The sequence below is a fragment of the Gopherus flavomarginatus genome, chromosome 1 (assembly GCF_025201925.1).
Source record: "Gopherus flavomarginatus isolate rGopFla2 chromosome 1, rGopFla2.mat.asm, whole genome shotgun sequence".
NCBI classification, from domain to species: domain Eukaryota; kingdom Metazoa; phylum Chordata; order Testudines; family Testudinidae; genus Gopherus; species Gopherus flavomarginatus.
In genome coordinates, this window is record NC_066617.1 from 32,675,399 (window position 1) to 32,698,824 (window position 23,426).

General features: G+C 44.3%; 1 protein-coding gene across 5 annotated transcripts in view; it reads left to right on the forward strand.

Annotated features, from left to right (window-relative positions):
* Positions 1 to 23,426, forward strand: part of CPNE8 (copine 8) — a 269,466-nt gene that overhangs the window by 225,144 nt on the left and 20,896 nt on the right. For 3 of the 5 annotated variants that reach the window (XM_050936193.1, XM_050936195.1, XM_050936196.1), the window contains one exon: positions 10,999 to 11,101. In XM_050936193.1, coding sequence (XP_050792150.1) covers positions 10,999 to 11,101 — 103 coding nt within the window. Of the gene's footprint in view, positions 1 to 2,683; positions 2,747 to 10,998; positions 11,102 to 23,426 lie in introns of all 5 variants that reach the window. The other 2 variants (XM_050936194.1, XM_050936192.1) reach the window with 1 other exon arrangement.

Consider the following 23,426-nt stretch of genomic DNA (forward strand, 5'->3'; position numbering starts at 1 on the left):
TTCCGCCGGCGGTGCATGCAGCGCACACACAGCTACATTGGAATGCACATGAGCAACACATCTCGAAGTGCAACAGTTACAGAAGGTTAGTACTCATCTTTTTTTCCATTGGAGAAGTTTACAGTATAGTGGCAGGCTCTTCAGATTAGAAAGGTGCTATGTTTTTTTCTCAAAGATCATGGTGGTCATTGCAACAAAACCAAGGAAGAACAAAATTGTATTTCTCTACCACTTGTAGGATTTTATGATTTTGGTTCCATCATTTGGATCAGGCAGGAGAGTTGTCAAATGCAGTTGAAAAATGGCACCTTCTGTTCGATTACTTGAGATTCATACTTAACCATCTGCAACAGGGTGTACCTATCCGCACTTGCCCCAAAAGAGTTAACTCTGCTTTGTGGGCTGAGGAAGCCCCACCCTTTTGACCCTGCTGGGCATGTTCAGCCTGGAGGCAACATATAAAAGGTAGCAACCAACCTCAGTCTGGAGAGGCTGCTGATGGGGAAGGGCACGGGTTTCAAGCTCCCTGCAGGGAGTTGCTACAAGCCCTGACTATGGAACTATGGCTCATAGAGTTCCTGACTGGAGACTCTAGGCTGCCCGAGGAGCCCAGAGAAGGGACTGCATCGGCGGGAGTCCAGCCATTTGAGGACCCCAGAGACCTAGGGGAACTAGGGAGTTTCGATGAGGGGGAAAGGGTAAGAAGAGGCCCATGGGACTCAAGCTCTTTGCCAGTGAGTGAACCAGGGGATCGGTCAGCGTGTTTCAGGAGGATTCCTTCAGACTTGGTGGTGAACACCTCCGCTACCGCTAGGGCTCTGGGCTGGGGCTCAGAGGAGCAGAGAAGGCACGAGTCCACTTACTTGGGGCACCACACACCTGTGAGTGGCACCCCACTCCCCCAATGGTCCAACAGGCCACACAATGTCACAGAGGTGGGCTCCTTTACTGACTGTGGCCATTGGGACAGACCACCCTGGCAGGCAGGGCCGCTCACTGACTGTGGCCATTGGGACAGACCACCCTGGCAGGCAGGGCCGCTCACTGACTCTGGCCATTCGGCCATGCTGCCCTGGCGGGAAGGGCCGCTCACTGACTCTGGCCATTCGGCCATGCTGGCCCGACGGGAAGGGCCGCTTACTGACTCTGGCCATTGGGCCATGCTGCCCTGATGACAAGGGCTGCTCACTAACTCTGGCCAGTAGACCACACTGCTTTGTTCAGTCAACTCAGACCTTAAAAAGCCCAAAAGTATTCTGAGTCTAGACCATATATAGGCTCATTTTGCAAGAGGCATTCCTTCTTGAATGAGAAGAGGGAAAGGATTTACCAAGTAGTGGAGTGATATTTTCTCCACATCTTGATAAGGCATTGCAGAATACCCTCTTTTATTGCAATGGATGCAGGGCACACAGAGCCCTTTAGTGTATCAAGCAAACGTAGAGCCTTATGATTCTCCACTCGCTTATGCTGATGTAAATGTGGGGTAACGTCATTGAGTTAAACTGGTATAGCAGAGTGGAGAATTGGGTTCATAGTTTTTTTTCCTTGACATTTTCCAAATAATGCTTGCTCCTCCTGACATTGATGTCCAGTTATGATTATTTTTCTAATGGAGGGCTCCTGTACAAATCCCATTAGTTCTGCATTGATAAACCTCTGACTGCAGAAATGTGAATTTTTACCTGTTAATTTTTCTGCATCTTCACTTCTTGAGCTTGGAGGAATTTATCCACACTGTAAAAAGAAATACTGGTTTCAACAAGTAAACTTTTTTGAGTTTCTTTTAAGTGTAGTTTGTGGCATTTTAAGTTTAGTGTGCGGCAAACATTTAGTTGGTGGCAATCTAGGGTGTGACTCAACCTCACACTAGCCTGCTGCACACTAACTCTTTCTGTGGACCTTCCTGACCCACACTAACAGTTCCTTAGTTCACTTTGATGTAGTGCCATTTCAAAGTGGGATTGATCAAAGTGCACTACCGAACTTTTAATGCACAGCAGCAGGGTCCATAAAGACACCTTAATGCACATCTGGCTAAGATGGAATAGACTTGCATCCCAGCTTGTTGCAAACTAAATATCCATGTAGTGGAAATTAAGATTTTACTTACCATCATATTTGCTATAGAAATATTAGTCAGGGAAGAGCATGTTATTGCAACTGGCCTGTTACATAGAAGGCCAGACTAGATGATCTAATGGTCCATTCTGATGTTAAAAAAATCCATGAAAACTGTAAGAGATCTTAAATTCATATATTACCAGGCCAGACGGAACCATTCGGCTCCTGTATAACACAGGTCATGGACATCTCTGAAAATAATTTCTAGAGCATATCTTTTAGCAAAACAGTTGGTGATTGAGAATCCAATGTGATGTTCCAGTGATTGATTATTCTTCCTTTTAAAAAATTTATCTTATTTCGAGTCTGAATTTGTCTAGCTTCAATTTCTAGACATTGGATCACGTTATACCTTTCTCTGCTAGACTGAAGAGCCCATTATTAAATATTTGTTCTCCGTGTAGGTACTTCAGACCCTAATCAAGTCACCCCTTGACCTTCTCTCTGTTAAGCTAAACAGAGTTCCATGAGACTATTATTGTAAAGCATGTTTTCTGATGCTGTAATCATTCTTGTGGCTCTTCTCTGAACCCTCTCCAATTTATCGACGTCCTTCTAGAATTGTGGGCACCAGAACTCAATATGGTGTTCCGGCAGCAGTCACACCATGTGAAATACAGAGGTAACATAACCTCACCGCTCCTACTTGATTCCCCTGTTTATGCATTCAAGGCTTAAAGTCAAGTGCAATATCCTACCTGTCAGCCAATATAAGGAAGTCTTCTGTGGTGTTGAACTGAAGAAGCCAAGAGCAAGTTAAAATGTAAGAATTCTCATTTGTAAAGTCAGCATAAGATACTGAATGAATAGTTTTTACATAATTTTAATATAAAATTCAGCTACTTTAACTAGTTTTTTGCATAGCAAAATATAGATATAGCAAATAGAAGTAAAAGCAAGATCTGTCTCTATCACTGTGTAGCATGGTATAAAAAGGATTTTATAATGGCATTAAGAATTGCCAAATTCTCAATCCTGCTAGTAGATATCCAGGTATAAATTAAAGAGCATTCAGCATCCACTGCTATTTTGCATGTGTGCACAAACATAATAGTTTATTTTGTAAGCTACACAGTGATGCGCATCTGTACATATAAGTGAAGAATCTATAGGGGTTTTTTTCCCCAGATAAAATCTAAACCGGAAGTGTAGGCTGGTTAGTCCTTTTTACTTTATTGCAAGAGATTTATCTACTGTATTATTTTAAAAAAAAAAAAAAAGGCAGTTGTAGAAAAATCATTCAGGTGAAAATTCACATGCGTAGCTTGGTAAGTGACAGAAGTTCTCAAATTTTTTTTTCATCCCCTCATTCAGTTGCATGGAATAGATCCTATCTAGATGCACTCCACTTCTTACCAGTTCCCACGGCTAGTCCCAGGAGGTGCCAGGCACACTTCACTTCAAAGAAGTCACCGTGCAATAATGTAATGTTCCTTGCATCTGAAAAAGATCAGCTGCTTGCAAATATACTTCAACAGAAAACCACAGGACAGGGAATATGAACTAGCTGGTGTCCCTTTTCTCTCCCTGCCACCTGTGAGAGTGAAAGTGGGTTTCTTTAAATTGCTAGACCAAGTAATTTTATCCAAGAAAGGATTGACATGTTTAGAGAAACAATGTCTTAAAAAAGAAATGGTGGGTCAGCTTATAATAAACTCAATCTCTGAATGCCAATTTAGGAATGTGACTCCTGCTATATCTGGCATATGGGGCTCTTAAGGGACACCCTGGATAAAAACTAGAAGATTATCACAGTAATTAACTGTGGTTATTTTATGTTTAAGAAAGGAAAAGAAAATATACAAAACCACAGAAAACAGAATATGAATGATAAATAATGCCTACTTAAACTGCAATCTCTTCTGTATGTGACTCTGTGGAAAGCTTTTGCCAGAGATTACACCTTTAAGATTGGGCCTGCCTCTGGTGGAAGCACTCTTCTCTTTGGCAGTTAAGACCAAAGTATATTATTTCCCAAAATTAGCAGAGTCCAGTCTTAGTGTATCTTGAGTAATTAAAACAGTTTATAGATCAGCACAATTATTTTGTTTAAGGGTAGGTGAGTTCTGTTTGATTTACCATAATTACCTAAATAGTTTATAAATGGGCAAAGGTGAGCAAAAATTAATGAACATTAAGAACTTTAATCTGAATTACATCCCATTAGTTCTCTGTTTACTAATATTAGACCTCACTAGGATTAGCTGGTCTAATCCTCAACCATTTGGTGTTTTAGCAGGAGAAGTTGTTAATATCTTAAATTAGAATAGCATTTCAATATTCCATTAAATTTATTACAAGAAAATTCAGATCTAATTCCTTGACAATGCTATGGCTAATTTCCATCTCGCCAATTCATGCTGAAGACCTGGGGATGTTTCTAAACTGGAGGGTTGTTTCTTCTTGATGCTGCTCAATGACTATTTTTTTAATTTGGCAGTTGCTGTTTGCTTGCCGGATGAACTGTGATGATCTGCTGTAAAGTTGAGGATGGGAGCAAAGTGCACACTGCTTATTTATTACAGAGATTTTATACTCTTCTTTGATTATTTTGTTGGTGGTGCAAGACATACCTATTTTTTAGGGCTTGTCTGGATTTAAAGTAGTTGTTTTCATTCTTATACTCAGTTGGTATCTTCATGCGGTATCCTTAGAAGCTTATTTTCTGTAGCCCATTAATGCATATGCATTAGGGTTATAACTTTACCTGAATTTGATAGTTAAACTACTTTTGTCTCTGTGGCAGGAAATTATGAGAACATTTTTAAAGTTTGAGATTTAATGCTTTCCTTTATTTAGTCCATTTTCTGAGCTATTTCTTCAATTTTATTAGTATTTAATATATAAATTGAATTTGTTTTCAAAAAGTCCAAGCATTCCTGTTCTCTATATAAAAGCTTTTAGTTCTTATAATAGTCTTTTAAACTTACTTAATTCTTAGAGAGTCTTCAGACTAGAATAGTCTTTAAATAAGTCATTGTCTTTTCTTAAGTCTTGGAGATGCGATTCTCTTTCTGAGTTGGGTGAAGGAGTTGCTTAAGCACTGTCAAAATAACTAATTATTTTCCCAATTAATATAAATATTCTATACTTACATGGCTTCTTGTAGTTAGCAACCAGTTAACATGGTCATTAGATTCCAAGTTGGTGCATACTGCTTTTTATTATTTATGTATCATTAGAAGCTATGATACAAAATATTTGCAAATATACATTTCAAAATAAGCTTAGCAATTTAAGTATTTCAGAAATAAAAAAAGAGGGTTGCACCAAATGAGTTAGGGTTTGTCTTCATCGTGTATGGACCTGCACTAGAGGGATATAAATTCAAGTGTGCACTAATGTGTTGCACACTAATTGCCCTGTGTGGATCTGCTGGCATGCACTAAATGGTCCCTAGTGTGCGTTAATGTCGTCCCATTTCAAACAGTGCTACATTAAAGCACATTAAGAAATTTTAATGCATACTAGAATTCACAGCCCTCTAGTGCACCACTCATTGGTTAGGCAAGCCTCAGCTAAGAGGAACCAACATTTTCAACCATAATTGTTTTCTTAATTTGAAGAATGAAAACTTTAGAGTGTAAAAGAAATGTATATCAATATGAATTTTGTGGGTGTTTTAACTGATGCTTTTTCTTGCAAAATGGAGGAGGGTCTAAAGAAAAGGCCCACTTCTGTGCCTTAGTTTATAGCTCTGATAACACATCCCTATATTTCTCTTTGGACTAACCTGAACCAAAAAAAATCTTTTTTTTCTTTATTTTTTTTAATGCTACCAGGTCTTTCTCTAAAACATAAAACTCTTTAAAAAATTTGTTTTCTTGAGACAAAGATCATGTCTAAACCAGACTGGTGGGTCTTGTAAAAGGGAAAGTATCCTGTTCTTTGAGAATATGCTCTTTTGCACTTCGACTAACATTGCCCTTGGATTTATGACCTGCCATTTATGGCATTTACAACTTACATTTAAAATTTCTATTAAATATCTTATGTGAAGCACAAATTTCAATAACAGTTCATCTTTTACATCATAATATTAAAGTATAGCATTAAAACAAAATAGATATAAAAGCTGTATTCTTCATTGTACGGCTGATGTAAATGTAGAGCAATAACTATAATTTTACATTTAGATGGTTAAGCTAGATAATTGTGTCTGGAATAGCAGTCTATTGCTGTGATGTCCCCTTCATATTTGTGAATCGGGCATTGAGTTGTTATACGTTCCATGGTCTGTTCTGGGTGATCACAGTCGCATACTGGAGAGTCTTTAATTTTCCATTTGTACATCAAGTATCCGCATCTGTCATAGTTTGTGCAGAAAAAGTTTAGAGTTGCCCATGAGCTTCATGAGAGATCAAAGCCAGGGATCTTCTGCATCAGCTCTTTCATGAGGTGTTTATATGTGGCTTCTTGGGAACTCCATTCAGCTTTCCAGGCTTCATCAGGGTTGAAGTTGGATTGTTGAAGGTTAAATGTGTGGGCCCAAAAGGGATTACACGACTTCAGGTGGTGGTGATGGACATTGTTAAGGCCCTGGTGGATGAGAAGATGTTCATTTTCCATGATCCTCTGGAATTCTGAGAGGGTTGCGGCATCACATCGAATGGAAGGGGGAGGAATGTGCAATAGCATTGGCAGCCAAGGTGTTGAGGTCAAATTGAGAGTTTGAGTGATGCACCACATTGCACTATTTAGTTGGACATCAACAAGTCAATAATGGCTACTTCCGGTCCATGGCTGTGCACAGTACTCGACTACAGAGTACATAAGGCTCATCACTGATGTCCATAACACTGGAATGCTGATGCTCTTAAACTTGTTCTTTCCAGTTTCTGTACTGTGTTGACCCTTGTCTTCATCTTGACAGCTACCTTCTTCAGATGGTTGTGGAAGGTTAGTGTGCAATCCAACTTTATTCTGAGATAGGTTGGAGTGGTATCATGTTGCACAGTGTCGCCAAAGGTAACTTTCAGGGCGCACTTAGCATTCTTGTTATCAAGATGGAATGAAGTGATTGTTTTGTGAGGATTTGGCTTGAGCCTCCATTTCTGGAAATATTCCTCCCTGGTGTGTAGGTTCCTGTTCAGAGTGGACTTGATGTCACAGAAGGTAGCTGCTTGTGTTGCCAGGGCAAGGTCATCCACATATGCAAATTTGCTTGGAGGCAAGTCACTCTTGTAAACATTGAAAAGCATCAGCATGAGTACTGAGCCTTGTGGCAGTGCATTGTTGAGGAACTAGAGCGAATTGACTTCGTTGCCCATGTGGACATGTAGCCACCTATTGCTCAGCATCGTCCATAGTAGGTGTAGTGTTTTGCGGCAGGGGATGATCCTTGTGAGCTTTAGCATCAGACTTTTAATCTAGTCTGTACTGTGGGCCAATGACAGGTCTACAAAGTCTGTGCTGATCTTAAATTTCCTCTGGACTCGGGCCTTAATATGTGTTACAATGGCCAAAACATCGTCGCAACAGCATTTAGGCTGAATCCCACTTGTTCTTTGGGGATCACTAACTTGACAAGAAGACTGATTCTCTGGAGAATGTTATGTTCCAGGAGTTTATAGGTAGTGCACCGGAGTGATATCAGCCTATAACTTCCTAGGTCATCAGTCGGCTTGCCCAATTTGAGTATGGCAATGACTATCGCCTCCTGCCAGGCTTTTGGGATACATCCAGATTCCACGGTTTTGATGTACAGTTTCACCAGCCATTGGAGTTCCCTGTGGCCTAGTTGATGAATAAATGCTGGGGGATGCTATCTTTGCAGCCTGCCTTCCCTTTCTTCATTGTGGCTAGACCCTCTTTCACTTCATTTGTACTGATGGCGATGGGATCTTGTGGAGGGATTAAGGTCATTTTAAATACTGCGTAAACACTTTGATGTAAAAAGCATGGTTTATGGCCAATGAGGGATTATCTTCTCTGGCTTGTCCCTGGATGACAAAAAACAAAAACTTTTTGAATTTCTTTAAATTATCCTGACAGTTCATAACAAAAGTAACCAAAAACATAAACATGTATTGTGATATTGTCCAAGCATCCTGGGTATAACATAATTGTAGGTATCTCTTAAAATTCAGTAAAGGCACAGACAAGTTTGTAATGACATAACATTAGAAGAATAAATTATAATTTTTGTAATACTCATTTTAATATCAATACTAGGGCTTCTTCCCTACAACAACCTCATCCTCGCCACCAAAGGAGTTTATCCTTCAAGTTGAGAACTGCTGGAACAGTACCAAAAAATGAGAGAATTATTGCATTTGAAGTTCTTAAATATGTGACATATCCTAACAAAACAGAGATTGCAAAAGAATAGGAGAGAGCTACAAGATAAAATTGATTCTAAAAATCAGTATTAATTAAGCAAGGAGCTTAGCCATTTCTACTGAAAATGTTTTGTCTTCTAGATTTCTTGAACATTCCACAAAAACTACGTTAGCTTAGGTGTACAGAATAAGTAAAATACTTAGTTTCAGGATAGGTCATTTAAACAGCTACTATTCCATGGTAGTAAAGAAAAGTCAGATTCCTAGCCATTCTTTTTGAACAGCCTACTTGTAAATCTTAGTTGACAGTTGAGTTGACTATCTAAAACAGCTTTATATTTTAAATCCTACACATAATTTGTAAAAATCTGCAGTGACAAGACCAATGGTTAGAGTAAGGAACATGCAGCTACCACTTACACCTCTGCAACTATTTTCAATTGTTTTTATGCCATTGCAGAAACTCTTTGACAAACTGTCATTCCTAAGAAACAAGTCCATTCCTGAGAAAGCTCTTTCGACCCAGCTCACACCAAGAAATGCTTATTGTCAGTTACATTGAGCAGTATTAAAGGAAAAAAAGATACAATTTTCAGTTTCTTCAATTTGTAGTAATCAACTAATTTTGACAAATGGTACTTTCCAAACAAATAAAATGTCAGGTCCTTAATCCAAAGTGATTAGATTTTACATAGCAAAAACATAAGCAGTATGGAGGGGATTTGAGAGGATGAAAGTTACAACAATGAAAGTTCATGAGACTAGTTGAATTTTGTGTGCACATCCCTAGTTCTTAGGATTTTTTAAATATAAATTAATTTAATATACTACATTGATGTACATTTTAAAGAATGAAGACCAGGGTAGGAGATTTAAAGAAAATATTTTTAAAAATCACTCTAGACACTAGTGAGTGAAACATTGTTCCACATATATATTACTTCATTTTTATAGTACTATTTTGTGCTATTGTATGGGCTTATAATCCACGTGGGACCAACTATGAAATTATGCATTATAGCGTGACAGATAAATAACAGAGGCCAAGATCATATCCTCGCATGTTAAAACCAAAAGGAGAGGTTGCAGTGGAAGAAAATCTCCATGGGGATGCTTCTGCAGAGTTCTCCTTTTGAGGGGAGAACAGGGTTTACCTATCATGAAAATGACAGAACCCTAAACTTGGCAGAATCCCAAGTATCTCCATGCTTTCCTACACTTTTGCATTGACTTTAACTCTGATATATCCCTGGTAGTCTGGCTCATCACACTACCAGTGCCTCCTTCTGACCACAGTGCCCCCAGGTGGAGTGGATTCATCAGAAGTAGTAATACAGCCTGGAGAGTATAGCCCCTATATCTGGCGAGACTTCTGAGGGGAAAGATGCTTCTGTGAAGGTGACTGAGGCCTAATTTCTAAATAATATGAGGGAGAGCTTCACACAGAAGGTTCCCTCTGTGTATTGACCTAGGGAACATGATCTGGACCAGGTAATTTAGCTAAACAGATTCCTGAACAAATAATTAATTGTTTCTCTGTATCTCTAAATAAAGTCTGTCTATAAAGTAGAATAAAAGTGTGTGAGTCTCTGTGTGTAAGCTATCATATGTAGTGCCTTAAGTATTAGCTTGTAAAATAACCCCTAGCTGCAGGCTGGAGCAAGGGATATTTACTGGTTATGGCATTCCATATTGAAACTGCATCATACTCATATTCTTGATGCAGACTAACTGTTGCTAGTTCTGCCGCTCAAGAAAAAGTAGTCATTTTGGTATCTTGTGCTGATGAAGCTTTTGCACACTCCTCAGAGATGGATCCAACACAATCTTCACAGGTCATGTAAAGGGATGGCTAATTTCAGGTGTTAGAACTGCTGATACAGAATATAGCAAATTGTTGCATATGACCCACAAACATTCCAGGTGTTTAACAAGACCTTCATATAGTGTGCTGATCCCTAATTACACCTCTACTCCGATATAACGCCACCCGATATAACACAAATTCAGATATAATGTGGTAAAGCAGCACTCCGGGAAGGTGGGGCTGCCTGCTCTGACAGATCAAATCAAGTTTGATATAACACAGTTTTGCCTATAACACGGTAAGATTTTTTGGCTCCCGAGGATAGCGTTATATCGAGGTAGAGGTGTATTTTAAACGCACCATAATGCAGCCTTCCCATAATATTTCCCCATTACACCCCAGCAACCACTTCCTCAGTTCTAATAACTACCTAATAACTGATGCAGTTCTAAGGCACTGCCAGACGCTACTGTGTGTATGGGTTAGAGCAGCAGAATGGACAATATACTTCTCACACTTCATTGATTCTGCAGCTACAGAGAACGTTTCAATTGCTTCTGCAGAGATCTATTAACACACAATTACCATAAATACCGCAGTTACTTTGTTATAACATATTCATCTATGTTTTAATGATGAATGCTTTTTCTTTTGGGAGGTCTAGCGTAGACCCTCAGTATTACTTTTTTAAGCAACTGAATTGCAAAAGTATAGTTTGTCATATTAGTCTGTTTGTATACAGGTTTTCTGCTGTTATAATTCTGGTCTTTTTTGTTGTTGTTTCAGATATGCTTCCTCGGTAAAAGATGGCTCCCAGTATTTTGTTCTTCTCATTATTACAGATGGAGTTATTTCAGACATGGCTCAAACAAAGGAATCAGTAGTTAACGTAAGTTCTATTTAAACTTGGATTTCTATATTTTATAAGCAGTATATTTCCTGGTCTTAATATTTTGGACTCTAAACTCTTCTTTCCAAATAATAAAAATTTCCAGGCATAGAGGCCAAATGAAACTAACTGTGATATTTTAACCAGCTTTATCAAATCAGTGCTCTGAGGAACTTGTGGTCGTCCAGCTGATACTATATATTGATTGTGCAATCTGGAAATAAGTGACTTCTCGGTCCTCTTTATGTCAGATGGTCTTTGGAATGGATGTTCCCTATCATCATATCCCTTTCCTGGTCTTACAATCCATGAAAGAAGACCAGATCTTTACTATAAGCCTGGGCTCAAGATGAACCCTTCGGAAAAACTCCTTTCCAAAATTATTTGCCTCCGAGTGCCATATGCTTCAGACTCTAGGTCTCCTTTTGTAGCATATCTTTCACATGTTTTTGTAAAGATTTTTAACTAAAGTCAGTTTCTTCGTTGGTTTTGAAGTTTTTCTTCTCAAAACTGCTAAACTTAAAATTTATTTTGACTTTCTGAGATGGATTTCAAGGACAGCACCGCTCTTCCCCTCCTTCCTCAGAAATGGCAGACAGAGATGGCAGACTGCAGAAACTCAGCTCCCACCTGATGTGTGGGCAAGATCTACATCAACACAGATGAAATTCCCTTTGCTAAGATAAGGGCAGAATAAGTGACCTGGAACCAGGTGTAATTTGTTCAAAACCCCTCTGCTTCTCCCCTAGACATGAGACACCTATTGCTACAGCTTCCAGAACAAGCAGGAAAGTTTCTGTGGAATCTCCTAAACCTCAGGGCAAGATAAGTTTCCCCCATAGCAACCAGGAGGATGAAATTCCTGCTCTCAACCAGCACAGAGGCAAGCTGTGATGGTTTAAAAGGCCACAGAGCAAGCCCCTTCTCACTAGCGGTTTTACCTGCAAGTCCTCATCTGCCTTGAAAGGTGCTAGCTCCTGTGACCTTTCTGTAACTAATAAGTCAGTTGTCTCCAATGCCTGCAGCCCACTCCTCATTCTGTGTGGATGGTCCTCACACAGCCCAAACCCAACAGCAATTGGTGGAGTGATTTCAAGTCCTCTTGCCAGTGAGATAAACTACCTTCTCTGTCCTTCCAGCCTCCAGGGGGTCCCACACAGGTCATAAAGTGACTACTATTTTCCGAAGGGATACATGCAGAATATATACCTGCAGAGTGACCTTTAAGTCTAATGGTGGTGCATTCTCCTCTTCACAGGGTTCCTCCCTCTTTCTCTCAGGATTTATCCCTGGGGATGGTGAACAATATTGCTCACAATCAGATCTTAAAGGCGAGCACAAAGTCTTAAACCTTTCATGAGAGAGTCTCCCTCTTGATCCTGTAAAGAGAAGGAGAAATCTCTGAAGCTGGGGCTTTGTGCGAGATCCCTCAGAGTCTCAACTAAGCTTCCCAGAATTATGCACAAGTGAGGCTCTAACTTCAGAAGTTGCTATGTTTTTTTTTAAAATGAAACAAAACAAAAACAAAACCGTACAAAACTGAAGAAGACATGAAATTCTTTCTCACTTGTTTCATGAGGGTATGATTAAAGTGGAGTGGAATTCCCTATCAAGACCTACTTGTATCTAAGGTCTAAAAGGTCTTCATTACTCTGTCAAAGGTTAAGTGTGCTGCAACCTCCTTAGTACTAAAGGGCTTAGTCATACTAACTGAGGAAGTATTTCTGCCAAACTTATCAAAAGAATAGGATCAACATTCATACTAAAGTTGTATACAGCAGCTTCACTCCTGAGAGTATTGGCTTCGGTTTTTTTATTGTGGATATCTGTGCTCTGCGGCAATTGAGAGCATGTAAAAAAGAAAAAAAAAAAAGAAATCTACTTTGAATTAGGTTTCCCTAGCAACTTTTTCAAGAGTGATGTTTCATTTGACTGATTTGCTATACATTCAAAAATTCCAAAGATGTTTCTTGGGGGCAACTATGGCTCCATTTGAAGAAAAAGTGACAGATTTCTATAACCAGTCTGCCCAAGGTGTCAGGTGATCAGGCTGAGGCCACAGGATCGTGAGGGGAGGAGATGACGGAGTACACCAAGTGACTGAATTTTAAAGCTTTATTAATAAAAATAATAAAATAACAATGGGAAGTGCTGGGGGTTCCCCACATCACTCAGAGGAAGAAAGAAACCATTAGTGCCCCAAGCCCTAACCCATTTTCATACTCTCACACGCACTACCCAGGGCTGGCGAAGCCTGGGTGTAATGTACAAAGAAGGGGAGGGAGAGGTGGACGGGAGTTCTGTCCTGTGCACAGGTCGTCCAGGGTCCACTGTTGATCTTTGATTTGCTTCAGCTCTCAGGAGAGTTTTAAGTCTTGGGGTCTTTTGGGGGAGTTTAATTCAGGGACCTCTGTCCCCTTTGCTCTTTGTACCAGTCCAAACCAGCTTTCTGCGGCGTCCCAAAACACACCGGCTTCAGGGACGTGGGACTCTGTTTTCGCCCTCACTGGCCTTCACTGTCTCACCAGTTTTGAAATCCCCTGCCCAGCTGACTCCCCTTTTCCCATGGTTGACAGGGGTTGGGTAAGAAGCAGATGTGGCTGCATAGAGTCTATTCGAGCGCTGTGACCTTGGACTGGAGCCCGCATCTTATCTTCGGGCTGAACTGAGAGCTTAAGCATTGAGTTAACTTGTTCTCTTCTCCCTTTCTCCCCTTTTGGCCTCTTGCAACCTGCAAAGGAATCTTCCGCTCCACACTCATACCTTTAATCCTTTAACCCTTCCCAGAATGCCTTGTGATGCTTGCAACAGCGTTAGCAACATACAATGCTGATCTGCCTCCCCAGGGGACCCCCTGAGGAAGGGGGCCATTGGGTTGTGACAAAAGTGGAATTGCTGTCTAACATCTGATTATCCTTCCAAATATTTTGTTGATAAGCTTTTGGGGGAGTACTGAAACAAAGTTGTCACTGAAGCTTTAGAGAATGAATTCATCCCCCCTCCTTCCAGTGAGAGAATCTCCAAAGTACTATATCTTAGCAGGTGTTCCATTTGATCCCCCTCTTCCTCCAGGTTCCAGCATAGGTTACCCAGAAGTTGTACATTACTGCCTTTCCTGAGAGTTGGAAAGGATGGGATTCTCTGGAAAAACCATCCATCCCCAAAAGCATCTCTTGTTTTGAGGTTTTCCAAGACTGGGAAGATCCCCCTGCCCAGTCCCTCTTCCCTCCCCCACAGAAGACTTCAGGGTGGGCCCTCATCTGGGAATGAGCAACCTCAGAAAACAAATACTTGAGATAATCGAGGAAGGATATTCAATATAACTTGCTTGTTGTCCTAGGGACAAGTTTATCCTTTACTCAGAATAAATAAATCAACACTATGAGAACCTTCGAAGCATCAGAAGATGAAGGGTGCAATAGACCATCTCCTACATACTGGAATAATAGGAACCAGTTCTGTGGAGAGCCAAAATTTTGTAGAGGGTACAAGATTCCACAAGATGCTTTGTCTTGCAAAGAGAAATATAGCATGCAACCCATTCAACAAATCCATGGTGGAAATACAGTAGAATTTCAGAGTTACGAATACCTCAGGAATGGAGGTTGTTCATAACTCTGAAATGCTTGTAACTCTTATTGTTATGGTTGTTATGTCAAAAGTTTACGACTGAATGACTAATACAGCTTTGAAACTTTACTATGCAAAAGAAAAATGCTGCTTTAACCATCTTAATTTAAATGAAACAAGCACAGAAACAGTTTCCTAACCTTGTTAAATCTTTCCCTTTGTTTTTTTAATAGTTTACTTTTAATGCAGTAGTATACTGTATTTGCTTTTGGGAGGTGAGAGGGCAGGTCTCTCTACTGCTGCCTGATTGCATAGTTCCGGCTCCAAATGAGGTGTATGATTGACGGGTCAGTTTGTAACTCTGGTGTAGGTAACTCTGAGGTTATACTATACTGAAATCCATCATTACAGCATCATCTTCCCAAAGCTTCAGAATATGAAAATAAATCTCCTGGAGATCTACTGAACATATGATCAGGAGGAGTCATCATCCAAAGATACTTTAGATTCTGCTAGCATAAGAAACATTTTTAATACAAAATATTTTTTGACACATTTCGATATGAGTATTCACAAATGCTATATCATCCCTCTCTTCAAGTGAAAGATATATGTCTACTCTTGTTAGGATGACCTTCTCATTATGTCCAGGGCCCAGTAGCCACTGTTAAATCATTCAGAAACACGGCTTTGGAAGGGTCAATTATAGTCTTCAAAGAACTCCAATATGTAAGTTATATCCAAGACCATATTTATTTCAGAAAAGGGAGAGAAGAATATGGTCTCATTTACCAAACTTTAGCACACCTCTACCAAGATAAAATATTTGACTCCAGTCCTGGGCAAGTTGATCTCATAAGTGGATACCCAGCAAAGTTATGGTTTCACTTCCAGCCAGCAACTGAAGTAAATTAATATATAAAGATCTTGGTCCAGATCCAGTACTACAATCTTTTGGTAAATTCATTCTAAATGTTATTAAAGAGCTACCTGATGTCAGGTTCAGAGAGGCTGGTCCTCAGCACAGATACCAGAACTCAAGTAGGGAGAACATATCTAGATTTTTATGTGACTTTTATATGATGAGGGTGTGAATATGTCCCAAAGAAGGTGACATCGACTATGACTTGTCTTGTGATGGAGAGCAGAAGATTCTGGAGCCATTGGTTAGGTAAGTGGTGTAGTCTAGAAGGTTTTGGTTTTGTGGAACATTGGTCCATCTTTTATTGGGAGAGGGGGTTGGATGGCGTCTACCTCACTAGAAGGGGAACCAATCTCCTCAGGACAGGCTGACTAGAATAGTCAGGAGGATGCAAAACTAATATCAAAAGTAGAGAGTAAAAAGAGGGTAGGCATGAGCACTCAGCACAAAATCGAGATGTTAAGAACAAAATTAATCAAGAAAAAAAGAACATGAAGAGAAGAAATTCTTGAATTGCCCATGCACCAGTGCAAGCAGCCTGGGTAACAAACAAGAGGAAATGGAGTCATACATTTATGAGAATAAATTCGATCTAGTTAGTATTACTGAAACCTGGTAGGATGATCCTTGCTATTGGAATGTTAAAATCAGTGATTATAACCTATTTAGGAAAGATCAAGTGGGCTAAAGGGGAGTCGAGGTGGCACTCTATGTCAAAAATGGCATTACCTGTTTCTCACTCATTGATAACTCAGAAGAAAATGATCTTAAATGCATATGGATCAATGTCAAAATGGATAAAGCATAAGATGGGGTATTAATTGGTGTCTTTTACAGACTGCCAAATCACATTAGGGAACACGAATACCACCTCTTTATGCATTTATCTATAATGTTTAAGGAAAAAACCTGTGTGATCATGGGGGAATTCAATTTGAGTGGCAGAGTTTTTGGAAGTCTCATGCTACTAGTACTAAAACATCCTTGGACTCTGAACATAATAGATGTCAATTTCCTAACTCAAAAAGTGCTACAGCCAACACAGGGAATTCTTTATTAGACTGTGTCCTAATAGATAAAGAGTAACTGATCACAAAACTAAAAATGTTAATGGTAGCTTAGGTACAAGTGATCATGAGTTGATCACATTTATAATGTCTCTCCCCACAACTACTGAAACAACTTTCTTGGTAGTTACAGGGGTCACCAGATATGAACACTAGCTCTCAGGGAGCCTTCTCCTGTACCAGATCCTTAGCCTCAAGTCCAGGAATTGTCCCTGAATGCCCTAGAGCCCACTTGCCCATCAGTGCCCTTTCAGATACCTGAACACTCTCTGGCTGATGCAGCTCCATTGGTTTCCTCTCACTCTTTCAAGCTAATTCCCAGTTATACTTGTTCATTCCTCAATCCAGGCACACGATGGCCATCCTCTACTAATTTATAACTCCTCATTCATCTGAGATACTGGGTCCTCCAGTGGGTCAACATCTGAAAAAATCTTAAATTCTGTTGACCCTCCCCCAATGTTCCCTTTAATTTTTTACATCCATGTGCGGAATGAAATGTGTTACGTGCACCTATGGAGATGTTGTTCCTCGAGTGCTTGCTCATGTGTATTCCACAGTAGGTGTGCGTGCTCACCACATGCACCGGTGCTGGAAGTTTTTCCCTCAGCAGTACCCGTAGGGGGAGTGCTGCTGCGACCCCTGGAGTGGTGCCACTATGTCACACTATAAGGGGAGCCACGTGCTCCCCCCATCCTCAGTTCCTTCTTGCCGCCAGTGACGGTGCATCGGAACTACTTGCTCTAGCTTTGCTGCAGCTCATCCCAAATCTCATCTTGTTCAGTAGTACCTGTTTCAGTTAGTCCGTTTAAAAGTTCTAGTTTAGCTAGTTAGAGTTCGGGCCGGGGTATGCCCCAGGCCCCAGGGTTTAAATTGTGCAAGTCTTGTAGGCGTTCGATGCCCAGAAGTGACCTGCACATCGACTGTCTCTGCTGCCTGGGCGAATCCCATATCAGTGACTGCTGTAAAATCTGAAGGTCCTTCAAACTCAGGATGAAAAAAGAGAGAGACATTAGACTTTGGGCCCTTCTCATGGAGTTGGCACTGGTTCCCACCCCGGTGCACAGAGTGGAATCGGCACTGGGCACTTAGTCGTCAGCACGCGGCGATCCCCTGGCACCTTCCGGTGGCCGGCACTGCTCCCCATCGAAAAAGCAGAGGAAGGCTTCATCTTCTCAGAAGTGTCGAGAGAAGGCATGGGGAGAGGCTAGACCCACGTTGGGCAGCCCCGGTCCCCCCCCCAGGGCTCTAGAGCTCCGACTCAGGTCGAACGGAGCAGTCCGGCTGCGTCGAGTCAGACCTCTTTGGCTGAGCTCCTCATGTCTTCGACACCGGAGGCCCTGCAGGTGGCCAAAGATGATATGACCCTGCAGGTGCCCGGGGCACTGCCAGCATGCAGACCCCGCTCTAGGGGCAAGCCACCGCTGGGATCTCGGCAGTCGACGCCAACCCGACACAGATCCTGGTCAGGGGACCACTCTTGGGGATCCTGGTCAGGGAACCACTCGTTCGTTACCCAGTGTCCTGTCAGGGCACAGCCCCCAACCTCCACTCTTGTCGCCCTCCAGGCTGTCTGGTAGGGTGCCGTCGGAGCGGAGCTCCAGGCAGCGCTCCACACGAGTACAGGGTATCGGCAGGACAGGCACCAACACCACAGAGGATCCCACTCTAGGAGGAGCTACAGGAGTCGCTCCCGACATGGCCGCCGTTGCTGGTAACGCTTCGACTCTCGCACGTCGAGACACCAAGCTCGTGACTCCCGGCGGGGGTTGCCAGCTCCGCGTCGGCATGGATCCAGGCATTGAAGCGTCTCGACTAGGAGCAGCTCGAGGCAGCACCATTCCTCAATGCTGGAGTCTAGATACCGTGGCAGACGTCGTGCTCGGCACCACCGCACCTACCATACGCACGGCACTGACAGGTCATTGACAACCCCAACCTTGTCATGCACTCAGCGCCCTATGACCCAGTCAGGCCAATCTGACCAGCTGGTGCCACTGGCGCCGCACCAGGGCCAATGGCAGGGACCCCCTTGGAAGGACCAGTGATGCCAGTGGACCCCTTGTTCCCCCGTGCACGTCCTGCAAGGCCCTCAGTCATTAGCGGGAGCATCAGAGGCTCTGTCAGCCGCTCTGTCCAGACCTCCAAGGGACACATCAGCGGGTCACGGCTTCTCGGCACCGCAAAAGGAGTCCGACCAAGAGGCGGATGCCACGGCACTGGCCAGCATGCAGAGCCCAGTACCGGCCCCCTCCCCTGCACCAGAGGAGAAGATCACAGCCCCTGCCCCTCTATGCCGCAAGAGGACTTTAGGGCCCATCAGAAACTGTTAAAGCAAGTAGCGGCCAGTTTCCACCTCCAAGCTGAGGAGATGGAGGGACCCTCGGACTCACTGTTCAATGTACTCTCGTCATCAGCACTGGGCAGAGTGGCCCTCCTGCTCCATGAAGGGTTTGCCAACATCTCTAACACCCTCTGGCAAACACCGGCCTCTCTTGCCTCGATATCGAAATGGGCAGAGTGCAAATACTTCGTGCCCACGAAGGGGCACGAATATCCCTATACCCACCCGGCCCCCAACTCCCTAGTGGTAGAGTCTGTGAACCACAGGGAGAGACAAGGCTAACCAGGTCCTGCACCCAAAAATAAAGACTCCAAAAGGCTGGACTCATTTGGCAGGAAGCTTTATTTGTCTGCTAGCTTCCAGCTAAGGGTGGCCAACCGCCAGGCCCTCCTCAGTCGTTATGAGTTCAACTTGTGGGGATCACTGCTGAAATTCGAACCCTCCTTTCTGGAGCATGAAAGAGAAGATTTTAAGACACTGATGGATGAGGGCCCTACTGCTGCAAAAGCTGCTCTGCAGGCGGCGTTGGATGCGGCTGACATGGCTGCTCAGTCCATGGCCTTGGCCATGTCCATGCGCAGGGCATCGTGGCTACTGTTCTCCGGGCTCTTGGCAGAAGCGCAGTCCATGATGCAGGATCTTCCCTTTGACGGCAAGGACCTGTTCGCAGAACAAACGGACGTGAGGCTCCACGGCATGAAGGACTCACGTACCACTGTTCAAACCTTCGGGTTCTACATTCCGCCCAAGGAAAAGCCCAAGTCGCAAGCCTACATTCTGGCGCCTCAGCCTGGATACAAGCCTGCCTACAAGAGGTCCAAAACTCAGAAAAGGCAACCTCAGAGGCAGTCTCACTCTGCCCCGCAACCTGGGCCCTCCAGGAGAAAGCAGAAGGGCAAGGAGCGGTTTTGACTGGTTGTGGAAGGGTACCCTGGTAACCCCGAAAGGACCCTCTCACCAATAAAGTTGGGTTTCAGCAACTGCTTGTCTGCGTTCCTTCTGGAATTGTCCCAAATAACATCGGACCAATGGGTCCTCAGCACCATTTCCCAGGGTTATATGCTACAGTTTGTCTCACCCCCGCCCTTCCTCCTCCCTTCCTCAATCAGCAGGGGGAACCCGTCACATCTACCCCTGCTGCGGCAGGAATTGGGTCAGCTCCTCAGCTTGGGAGCCATGGAGGAGGTTCCGTGAGAATTCTGGGGGAAAGGATTCTACTCCCATTACTTCCTGATCCCCAAGACGAAAGGGGGACTAAGGCCCATCCTGGATCTGCGAGGCCTCACTCGGTTCATGGCAAAATGCCGGTTCCGCATGGTCTCCCTGGACCCTGGCGATTGGTATGTGGCTCTGGACCTCCAGGATGCTTACTTCCATAGCCACTTATTCGAGGGGCACAGATGCTTCCTTCATTTCCTAGTGGGACAGGACCACTACCAGTTTGCGGTCCTTCCCTTTGGCCTGTCCACTGAGCCCAGGGTATTCACAAAGTGTATGTCAGTAGTGGTGGCCTACCGCAGATGTCAAGGGGTACAAATATTCCCCTACCTCGACTACTGGTTGCTCAAGGGCACCTCCCGATCCCAGGTTCAGATCCATGTGGACCTACTCTTGGCCACGTGTGTCAAGCTGGGCCTCCTAGTAAATGAGGCCAAGTCGACATTGTTCCCAGTGCAGCACATAGAATTCATAGGCACTCTCCTGGATGCCTCCAAGGCCACAGCCTCCCTTACCATGGACAGGTTGCTCACCCTGAGGGGGCTTATAGCCTTGGTCAGAGTTTCCTGTTACCACGGCCAGGGCATGCCTACAGCTCCTGGGCCACATGGCGGTGTGCACATATGTGGTCCACCATGCCAGGCTTCGGATGAGGCCTCTCCAACTCTGGTTGGCCTTCGAGTTCTCCCAGGCCTGGGACAAACTAGACAAGGTCCTCGGTACCGGCATGGGTGATCGCCACACTTCAATGGTGATCCTGCCCAGACAATATGATCCAGGGAATTTCCTTCCAGACCCCACCCCGTCACTAGAACTAGTGTCCGACACATCGGACCTGGGCTGGGGAGCCCACTTAGGGAACTCTCAGACCCAAGGAATATGGTCAGCAAAGGAGCTATCCCTTCACATAAACGTCAGGGAGCTCAGGGCGATACGATTAGCCTGCGTGGCTTTCAGCTCACAGCTGTGCCACAAGGTGGTCAGAGTACTCATGGACAACACCACTGTAATGTTTTACATCAACAGGCAAGGCGGGACGTGGTCCTTGGCCCTATGCCTGGAAGCCCTCAACCTCTGGGAGTTTTGTATAGCCCCCAACATCTCCCTGAAGGCCTTCTGCCTACCGGGCATCAACAACACACAGGTCGATCGCCTGAGCAGGGTTTACTCCACCCAACACGAGTGGTTGCTACACTCGGAGGTCACTCACCAGCTCTTCTGAGCATGGGGCTCTCCCCAAGTAGACCTGTTTGTGACTAGGCAGAACTGCCGTTGCCACGGATTCTGTTCCGGGGGGACTGCAGAGGAACATGATCTCTGACGCCTTCCTCGTGTCATGGTCGGACCAGCTTCTTTATGCTTTTCCCTCGTTTTCCCCTCATTGACAAGGTCCTGGAGAAATTAAAAACTGACAAAGCATGTGTCCTCCTAATCACTCCAGCTTGGTCCCGGCAGCATTGGTACGGGATCCTCCTAGGCTTACTTGTGGCCCGTCCCCGGCTGTTGCCGCTCCACCAGGACCTCCTCTCCCAGGACCAGGGCCGGCTCCTCCACCCCAATCTGGACACTCTCCATCTGACAGCCTGGCTGATCAGTGGCTAAATGCAAAGGAGAGAGGGTATTTGGAGGGGGTCAGATGTGTCCTCCTCGAAAGTACGAAGCTATCCACGTGCCAGACCTACCTGAAAAAATGGTCCAGGTTCTCCAGGTGGGTGTGCGAGCGAGCGGGGTGTTTCCCCAACGTCTTTCCCACTCCAGCTTATCCTTGAGTTCCTTCTTTCCCTTCAAACTCAAGACCTGGCCCCTTCCTCTGTCAGGGTGCACCTGGCGGCTATTTCGGCATTCCATCCGCTGGTCCAGGGCTGCTCGGTTTTCTCCCATGCCATCACCAGGTGTTTCCTCAAAGGGCTAGACCTGTCCTTCCTTTGTGCTAGAACGCCTGTCCCTCTGTGGGATCTAAACTTGCTGCTGTCCCACCTCACGGGGGCCCTGTTTGAACCCCTGGCCACATGTTCGTGGTCTCACCTTTCCTGGAAGGTAGCCTTCCTTGTGGCCATCAGGTCAGCCGGGCAAGTCTCAGAGCTTAAGGCCCTGACCTGCAATCCCCCTTACACAGTCTTTCACAAAGACAAAGTTCAGCTCCGCCCACACCCTGCATTCCTTTCCAAAGACGTCTTCCTACCTGTCCTCTGCCCCAAGCCGCATGCTTTTAATAAGGAACGCCACCTCCATACTCTCAATGTGCGCAGGGCGCTTGCCTTTTATCTGGAGCAGACTAAACCATTCCATAGGTCTTCGCAACTCTTTGTTGCCTCGGCAGAGTGCATGAAGGGACAACTGATCTCCACCCAGAGACTGTTTCGGTGGATCACGTTGTGCTTCCGGACGTGCTACGACCTAGCAAGGGTTCCTGCACCACCTATCATGAGGGCGCACTCAACAAGAGCTCAGGCCTCGTCAGCTGCCTTTGTGGCCTATGTCTCTATCCAGGACATTTATAGTGCTGCTACCTGGTCCTCAGTACACACGTTCACGTTGCACTGTGCTATCGTCTCCCACGCCAGGGATGATGCCATTTTCGGTAGGGCTATGCTCCAGCCAGGGAATCCATAAACTCCTTCCCACCTCCATCACACATTGCTTGTAATCGCCTACTGTGGAATACACATAAGCAAGCACTCGAAGAAGAAAGGACAGTTACCTATTCTGTAACGCATTCTTCGAGATGTGTTGCTTATGTCTATTCCACATCCCGCCCTCGTTCCCCACTGTTGGAGTTGTTCAGACAAGAAGGAACTGAGGGTGGGGGGAGTGCGTGGCTCCGCTTATAGCGCAACATAGTGGCGCCACTCCAGGGGTCACAGCAGTGCTCCCCCTGCGAGTATTGCTGAGGGAAAAACTTCCAGCACCAGTGCACGTGGCAAGCACGTACACCTATTGTGGAATAAACATGAGCAACACATCTCAAAGACCACCAGTTACGGAACAGGTACCTGTCTATGCGTGGCAGGAGTGGGAATGAGAGGTTTGGAAGGGGTTCAGGGCTGGGACAGAGGGTTGGGGTGCAAGGTGAAGGCTCTGAGGTGGGGCCAGGGATGGAGGGGCTTGGAGTGCAGGCTTCCCCTGGGTTGCATCAGGGAGAGAGGACTCCCCCCAGCTTTCTCTCACAGCTGCAGCCCAGGGCCTGGGGAGAGGCGCCTCCCG